An 8,916-nucleotide genomic window follows, 5' to 3' on the forward strand; every position below is an offset into this window, starting at 1 on the left:
AGTGATTAAGTAACTTTAGGTAAAAAAGTTACTTATAATTGATCTTAAACCAAACTTACTTATTTCAAATAAGTTACTTGTAAGTTGAAAAAGTAACTTATTTGGTGGTATCCAAATGGGCCCTTAAAATGTCCACTGTCTTGATTGCACTGAAATGACAGGATTCCTTATTGCTATCATTTAGGCAGTGGACCCATTTCTTTCTTTCTTTCTTTCTTTCTTTCATTTTTTATTATTATGTTGTTTTTGTGTCACAAGGGAATACATATCTTAATTTTGCAATCCAGACGGGCTGTTTGTGAGGTTTCCAATCAATAACTTCTTCCAAAACAAAGAGCATGCCAAACATGGGCCAATTTTCAATCCATTCCCATCTATCTTATTCTTTATCACACACAAGCTTTGAGACATTTGGAAGAAATATATGGTGCTTTGCGAAGAAGAGAAAGTTGGGATAGTTTTTGAAGATTGATAGATCATTCTTGCCTATCAATTATACTTTAGTATAACATTCAGTTCCTCCCAAAAGCTAACAAATGGAAATATTGCATAAAGGTATGTATGGGTGCTTTATTGAATTGAATTGGGATTATTTTTTTAATGAAGTGAAGAACATCAAATTATAATTTCCTTCCTCAGTATTCTTATTAAGGGTGCAGGCTCCAAATAAATATTCCATTATGAAACATACTGCATACTGAGGCCTACTACCTCATTTTGAATACTACGAAAGATCATTTGAATTTTCTTTTCACTTTGATTAAACTGAATGTCTGCAATGCAATTCACTAGTGCATCCAAACACAGCCAAAAAAAAGGGGGGGAACCTTATAGTTCTTAATTTATAGCAAACAACCTGATATCAAGAAAATTACAGCATTTCTCTTCAATACATACAAGACCAACAAACAGCATTGCGACTACAATGTTGTCTTTTCCCTTAACCAGCTTTAACTATAATGAGAGCTTACTGAAATACATCAAGAAGGCAATTTACAATCATATTTACGTGAATGAAGTAGAGCAATGAAAAACAACGCATGGTGGTAGTGTTCTATAAGGCAAGCTACTACAGTCCTAGTGGGGCAATATATTGTGCATAGAGATATATCAGGAAATTGAATGCCGTCGATCTCTGCTGGGCCTTGTCTTGCCTTTGGCATCGGAAGGCTTGCGCCCATCAGGACGCACAAACGGGTACAGTCGCCCAAGCTTTTTTGACACGGAATTGATGAATGACTTTCTTGGCAATGGAGGCTTATCTGCAGATGGGGTGTTTCCAGGAGGCTTCTCGAGTTCTTTCAGCCGCATCTTCATTTTCACCAGTTCAAGTTTTAGGTCTTCATTTTCTCTGCGCAAGCTTGAGAGCTCGTTTGTTGCTGGTTGGTGATCAGTAGTGTATGAATTGCTTTTGTGAGTTAAGAGAGGCGATTCTCCTTCCGTGACTGTTCCGTTCATTGCATCGCGGAAACGTTGCTGCTCATAGTAAAGTACTTGAACGACTGTCTGCACGGGAAGGCGGTCATTCTGAGCAGCATGAGCGCAGGCCTCCCGCGACAGTTTCTGGCAATCCATCAAACTGCAAACCTTTTTCCTTTCCATGTCGCCCAAAGAAGAATGAGCCTGTAAATTAAATCGGAAGAGTAAGCTCAGAACAAAATGTTCATGAACTAAACAGCCATCTTAGCCCGTGTTTGGATGCACTACTGAATTGAATTGTGATAATTAGTTCAGAACAGAGGAAAAGACCCAATTGTAATAACTTCATTTAGTATCCATAACGAGGTAGTAGTGATCGAGTGGAAATAACATTGGTTCCTAATCTATCTTGAAAGTCACATGATTGCGTTTGGAACCTCAATTCGAATACAAATGAAGGAAATTGTAATTGGGTCAATACTGCTTTACTGAGCTAATTAACAAAGTACAATTCAGTAGAGTATCCAAACATATTTTTTAATACCCTAATATAAGGATCAAAGAAACTAGCTTGTTACTGATTATCGTAATGGGTGGGATGGAAATTGAAAGATTTGGGAGGAAATGAATGCAGAAAAGGAAAAGGAAAACATAGATTCTCACAAAGACTAGATTATTATGTGCATTTTCCAGCATTTCATAAATGGACAGTCCTAACCGTGGCCCATCATGAATGGAGCATTTTTGAGAATCAAACTGGTTAGATGATCCCAGTTGTCCAATTGATGGGTATAAAATGGACAGTTAAGAAAAAACAACAGTGATCCAAATTCAAGATGGTTTAGATTGTCAAATGATGCGAGTTTTGGAATGCACTATACACAATGGAGCCATGATTTGAGTGATCTGGAAAATGTATTCAGCAATAAGGGCACACAAGGAAATGTACCTTCAAGTAGATATCTATAGCTCTATACATGCCATCCTCAGTGACTCTTGCTTGTTCAGGGATTAATTCGGCAAGGCTGATGAACTTCGAAACATTTAAGTTAGGATCGGACGCTATTTCCGCAATGTAGCTCTCCATAAGCCTTCCGACTCTGTCCAAGTCAGTAGGAGGAGGAGAAACATGGTCATCATCTGTGTTGTAGCCCAACCGACTCCCATCTGATTCATGTTCTAAGTAGTTCATTAAGACCCGTTGCACTGTGTCCACATCAAACACGGTATCGCCAGTGAAGGAAAATGAGGGGATCAATAGATCATCCAACACTGCCTGTCCAAGCTGCAGGCCCATCCTCTTCTCTAGATCGAGCCGGCAAGCGACTGTGGTCTCGAGAAAAATGGCTGCTCGTAGAAGCATCGAGAGGAAACTAACCGACATTGCATTCTTCTCCCTTGGGAGAAGGCTTACGACAGTTTCCAAGACGACTCGCTTCTCATGTTCTTGTTTTGGCTCAATTTTCCTCCTCCCCCTTCCAAATATGTCCTGCACCAATCTCTCAAATAAAATATATAACAATATATGGGTAGCGTCTGCATGTACAATCTTATTTTTATTTCAAAATGCAACAACGTAGAAGTGAACCATCACAATAGATTTTCAGTTATTTGTTGCCATTTGATATTTTTGAGTCCAACTTGAGATGAAAGTAGTCTCACATTGGAACTTATTTTCTTTTTTAATAGTGTGTTTGGATGCACTAACAAATTGAATTGCAATTACAGATTTTTGGACTTGATATCCACTTTGAGTGCGTTTGGATGCTCAACTGATTGAATTACAATTGCAGATCTAAAAAAGCCAAAGAAACCAACTTATAATTTCCTAAGCATTGTTTTGAGGATCTGGACTCGAAAGTACAATTACATTACTTTCAAGTAGATTTGAAGGAAATGTAACTGCAATTTTAGGGCTCTCTTCTTCTTCTTCTTCTTTTTTTCCTTTCTTTTGATTAAGCTGAATGTTCATAATTCAATTCACTTGCCCATCCAAACACAACTTAAATAATATGAAGGCATTTCATTTTTTCAAAGCTTATCTTTTGCAATTGAAATGAATCGTGCATCAAAACATGGGCCACGGAAAAAAAATGCAGTCTTGAGTGATCTTGGTTGCTCACCAAACCTCGGAGAGATTTCTGCGCATAGAGCATGAGTACTGGCCCAAGCGCATACTGCTTAAAGCCGCGGGCCTTCATAGCAATGAGAACACGTTGGAAGATATCGATCCTCAGAACAGTCAAGTCATCAGCCCACCAATCAACAACAGGTTTCTGGGATGTCGAAGAATTAAAGCTCTCTTGACTATTCTCAGTCCTTCCTGATGAACAGAATTGGCTTTCCTTGCACGCAATGTACGCGACTGCATCAATGCACCGGCTCACCAGCTTCACCTTCTCTGCCATCGGAAGGAGATTTTCCGACAAATGCAATACAGATACAGCCCCAGACAGGGTCTGCAATGCTACTTCAGTCAAGTAGGACTCTGTTCTATTCACTAGGTTCCCAGTCGCATACTCCTCAGTCATTTCTAGATACTCTGCCACGCACCGGAGCATTGCGATGTTCTCGATGCCGATTTCGAAGTTGATTCCATAGCAGAACTTTGCGGCCAACTCAAATGTTTCAGATCCACCTGGAATGTCTGGAACATCGATGAAAGAGAGATCTGCATCCTTGGATTCAGAAACTAATTTCCTAAAGTATCCACACTTCGAGACCAGAGGGAACTGTGTTGAAGATACTGCTGGATTAGATCAAATTCAAGCTTGTAAATGAAAAACAAAAAAGTATTTGTTTGATTAACATCAAGGTTGATGTAGCTGTACTCCAACTGATTTAGGTGTGTTTGGATGGTCAGTTGAACCGAATCACAATTACCCAATTCAATGCAGAAGAAATGACCAAAGTGGGGTGAGAATTTTGATTTTGGTGTACTAGTCCTTCAACACAAGTATTGCAATTCAATTCAATTGAGCATCCAAATGCAGCCTTCATCACCCTGGTTCATCAAACCAGCCAATTCAATTGAGCATCCAAACGCAGTCTGTCTTTCTTTCCAGTGTTGCAATTCCCACAATTGATGCTGAAAATTGAAACAGCAGATCACATGGAGCAGAAATTGGTATATCCATAGTTCAAAAAACTGAGTCAGGTGAGTGTCCAGCTGAGTCGATTTAACTCAAAGGCTCAACTCAGTAAAAAAAAACTACATAAATAATTAATGAATTACTATATCAATGCACAATTAGATATGTATTACAAAACTAAATAAACAGAAATTTCCTGTCTTTAAAAAATTGAGAATAAACCGTTTCTTTTTCTTGTTTAAATCAACTAAACCGAATTTCAAATTGGCAGTCCAGTAAGGTGACACAACTCGAAATTCAACCCAATCGAACGTCTTTCAATTTGAATAAACGGATTTTAGAATGACAGGGAGGTTGAACAGATCACCTTGTGCAATGAGAAGGAGGCTCCTCCAGCTTGAACCGAGATGTCGCTTGGGATCTCCTGAGAGAAAATCCTGTCAAAATTCAAAATACCATCTTCATGATTTCCCATCTTGCATTGATTACTGCCTTCTACTTGCATAATTCTGATGCAGAACTCCAAAATAAATCAATTCATGCACTATCTTTTTCTTCTTTTGGCCATACAAGAATACAGCTAGTGTAGTCTTGTACAACCAGAACTAGTAAAAGAAGGGGTGCTAGCCCCAAACAGAGTGGATGTAAATATCAACACCCAAGAAGAAAAAGACCCAGGAAAGGAATGAATCCAAAAGGACATAAATAAAACTAATGAATCCAAACCATTCACTGGTTCTCTTCATGGCAGTGGAAAGTAGCTGTTTTTTCTTGGTGGACATCAGAAAAGCTGTTGTTGATGTTGGTTGTGGTGGTTGTGCAGCTTCCTTATCAACCTCTACCATTTTGATTGGAAGAGAAGCTTATCCTTTTCTCTATCTTGGACATGTCTTTATCATTTGAAAGAAGAGAAGCGAGGAGGAGGAAGAAGAGGACTGAGATGTGTTGCTATTATTCCTTCCTAAGGTGTGGTGGCCAAACAACAAAACATCCTTTTTTTATTTTTTATTGTTTATTTTTTATTTTTATTTTTTTATTTTTTTTTTTCATCTTAGAATGGCCCAATCACTTGGGACATTTTACAAACAACCTTGCATGTAACTTTCACATACAACACTTTCTTTCCCGCCAAAATGATCCTTGTACAGAACATCCAATCCGTTCAAAGGGTGGGGTACACCTTAAAGATCAGGTAGATAAAAAATTGGTCCAATTCGTTTTCCAGGTAGGTACAGCCATTCATATAGTAGTAACAATGGTGGCCGCACAATGATCTCAACGGTGTAGATTGTTGGATGAGTGGAATATATAAGCTTTTTTTTCAACGATGTTTATGATGTGGCCCACGTTTTGCATGGCTCGTATGTTCTACCCAAATGGTAGTTTGCTGGGAAAGGTGTCTGGACATTATTGAATTATCATCACTGCATGGTCTGGGTAACAATCATCACTCTCACAATGAACTTCCTGAATTACCCCTCAGACTTCTAAAAAATATAGAAATTGCCAATCCAAGTGGGGAAATGATCCATGTAGTCACACCCAAAACCTATGTGGGAACCACTAGATGAATGCTAGAATGGCACATGCATGACATGGAGGACCATTCCATATGGAGTTTCTGTGGTCCTTCATGGCTCCATTTGGTGTGGCCCATCTGAGTTAAACCCTAAACCCTAAAACCCTAAAACCCTAGACCCTAAACCCAAATCAGGATCGATTTTGGGACCTGAGTATAACATCGTGGCGTATCTAATGGGCAGGATGGATGTGAGCTAGCACATCGCTATGGGCTCCACACAGCTCATCGGCCAAACATATGCCATGAGTTCCGGGTGATTTCCAACCTACGTTTCCAACATTTGATCAGAGATGATCTAGACCTTTCAAGTGTTGGACCTCACTTGGAAAATAAACTTCATGTATACCAATGTGGTGTTCCCATGGAAAAGAAATGAAATTTAATGCACAAGCCCAATAATTTCTACCATAATTTTCCCACGTGATTAGATATCTAAGACCTTACCGGGAGTGTTTGTACTTTTTCATGAAAAAACAAAATGATATAACAAAGAAAACCAAACACAGAAAATACAATAAATTTCCGTGATTTAGTGTTGTGCTACTCTACTGTTAAGCTCCAGTTAAAAATGTTGGGGAACTGTGGAAGCATACAAAAATGAATCTCGGATAGCAATCCAATAGCACCAAGCAAAAGGGAGAAAAACATAGATTTAACGTGGAAAAACTCTTTCGGAAAAAAAAAAAAACCCACAGCACAAAGCGACAGATGATCACTATAAAAGTAAAAATTACAAAGAGAGAGCTTACCCGATTCGAACAACCTTGAATCTCACCCTTGTTACACCCTTTGAAACCCTACGACGATTTAGAAATACTTAGAATACCTCCCAAACCCGTTTACACCCATATATATACCCTTGGAAAGAATCCCAAACGAAATCAGAAACAAATCTCACAAATTCACAGCTTTGCGAAAAATCTGCGCAGAATTTGTCGATGTCATCAAACACTCATAGATGGCATTAAAACTAATCCTTCGATGGCATCGAACACTTATCAATGACATCGAACTAACACCTCAACTTTCCAGAGACAAAACATGATTTTTCAAAAATTCTCGATGACATCGAACACTCATCGATGACATCAAAATAATCTCGTTGATGACATCAAAATAATCATGTCGATGGCATCAAACACTCATCGATGACATAAAAAAAGTGCCCGATTTGTCCAGCAACCAACTAAAGAAAATCCAGAAAATATAGATGGGATCGAGCACTATTCGTGGGTGTGTGGGTGTGGCGGGTAGCTTCTTGTCCTCTTCTCTTATCTCTGTCTTGCATCATAGATCCATCAACTCTTCTCGTATACACTTTGTCTTCCTTTTAAACCATCGCCAAGCCCGGAGAAGTCGCATAGAACTTGAATTTCTCTGTAGGAAACACCTCGGTGAGTATATCCGTCGGTTTACACTCGTGTGAATCTTCTCCAGATTCACGCCTCCTTCAAGCATCTGTCTTATAAAGTGTTGATGAACATCAATGTGTTTAGTACATGAGTGATAAACAAAATTTTTAGTTAAATTGATAGCGCCATCTTTATCACAATTAACCGGCACAGCATCCTGCTGAAGCCCCAACTAATTTATCATGCCTCTCAACTAAAGACCTTCTTTAAACACTTTTGTCACTACCATATACTCTACTTCAGTCATAGAAAGAGTCACCACGAACTGAAGCTTTGACATCCAACTAATTGCTTCACCCGTTAGTATAAACGAGTAACCTAAAGTAGACTTTCTAGAATCTACACTGCCTGCGTAGTCAGATCCACGTACTCAATTAACTTGGCCCTTGTCTTCTCAAAAGTTAAGATATAGTCTTTTGCACCTCGAATGTATTAAAGTAGCCATTTCACTGCTTCCTAATGTTGTTTGCTGGAGTTTGACATGTATCTGCTCACAACACCGAGTCTTCAGTGCATCGATTTCAGATATGTAATGACTGGCAATCAACTTATCATCAACATATAGTACGAGGATGATAAACTTGTTATCACTCAGTGTCTTGTAATAGACACAGTGATCATATTCACTCTTAGTAAATTTCTAACTCAACGTGAAATAATAAAAAATTTTATACCACTGCCTAGGTAACTGTTTCAGGCTGTACAATGACTTCATTAACCTGCAAACTTTGTTCTTTGCCCCTTTAACTTCGTAGCCCTTTGGTTGCTTCATATAGATCTGTTCTTCCAATTCCCCATGCAGGAATGTAGTTTTTTACATCCATCTATTCTAACTCGAGACTGTATTGGGCAACCAGCGCTAACATGAATCTAACAGACACATGCTTAACCAACGGCGCGAATATCTCTGTGAAGTAGATTCCTTTTAAATAACCGCTTGCATTCGATCGCTTTTCGGCCCACTGGAAGCTCCACTAATTCATATGTGTGGTTCTTCTATAAAGAGTCCATCTCATTGTCCATAGCTGCTTGTTCACAACATCAAACGTAGGATGGCGATGTAGTAATAACTCGTGAGAACGAGGTCGAATCCACAGGGACTAAACTTGTACGTATTAGGAAAATAACTAAAACTAAAACTAAAACTAGAAGAAAATCTAAATCTGAATTCTGGAATAAAATAGAGTAATTGTAAATAATGTTTAAACTATCAATTAAAGGTAGGAACTAGGGTGCTAAAGATCCACCTATAATTATTAAGAATATGCTACCTTGCTTGATTCAATAAACACAATTGGAATTAGAGTCCTATTCTATCCAATTAGAAGATAAAGTAATTTAAATCAAATTTGAACTTTTCATTGACTTAATTCTCAATGGAGGAGAATTGTAAAGATTGGAAGATATTCCA

The 8,916-nt window shown here is 38.5% G+C and overlaps 1 protein-coding gene across 1 annotated transcript; it reads right to left on the bottom strand.

The window, feature by feature from the left end:
* Window positions 1–818: 818 nt before the first annotated feature.
* Window positions 819–5,486, bottom strand: LOC131218993 (BTB/POZ domain-containing protein SR1IP1-like). The gene is made up of 5 exons (XM_058213930.1): window positions 5,238–5,486; window positions 4,879–4,948; window positions 3,543–4,151; window positions 2,369–2,908; window positions 819–1,623 (listed from the first exon to the last, which is right to left on the bottom strand). The coding sequence occupies exons 1-5, from the start codon at window positions 5,354–5,356 to the stop codon at window positions 1,111–1,113; spliced, it is 1,851 nt and encodes a 616-aa protein (XP_058069913.1). The 5' UTR covers window positions 5,357–5,486; the 3' UTR covers window positions 819–1,110.
* Window positions 5,487–8,916: the final 3,430 nt, after the last annotated feature.

Source organism: Magnolia sinica, chromosome 11 (genome assembly GCF_029962835.1).
Source record: "Magnolia sinica isolate HGM2019 chromosome 11, MsV1, whole genome shotgun sequence".
Classification (NCBI taxonomy): Eukaryota; Viridiplantae; Streptophyta; class Magnoliopsida; order Magnoliales; family Magnoliaceae; genus Magnolia; species Magnolia sinica.

What these genes read in the sequence shown, in the direction of transcription:
- LOC131218993 (XM_058213930.1), bottom strand. Translation starts at nt 5,356, where the DNA reads ATGGTAGAGGTTGATAAGGAAGCTGCACAACCACCACAACCAACATCA. An exon ending in ATGAAGAGAACCAGTGAATG is followed by an intron (nt 4,949 to 5,237) that starts GTTTGGATTCAT and finishes GAATTTTGACAG; the next exon opens with GATTTTCTCTCAGGAGATCC. An exon ending in CCTCCTTCTCATTGCACAAG is followed by an intron (nt 4,152 to 4,878) that starts GTGATCTGTTCA and finishes TCTTCAACACAG; the next exon opens with TTCCCTCTGGTCTCGAAGTG.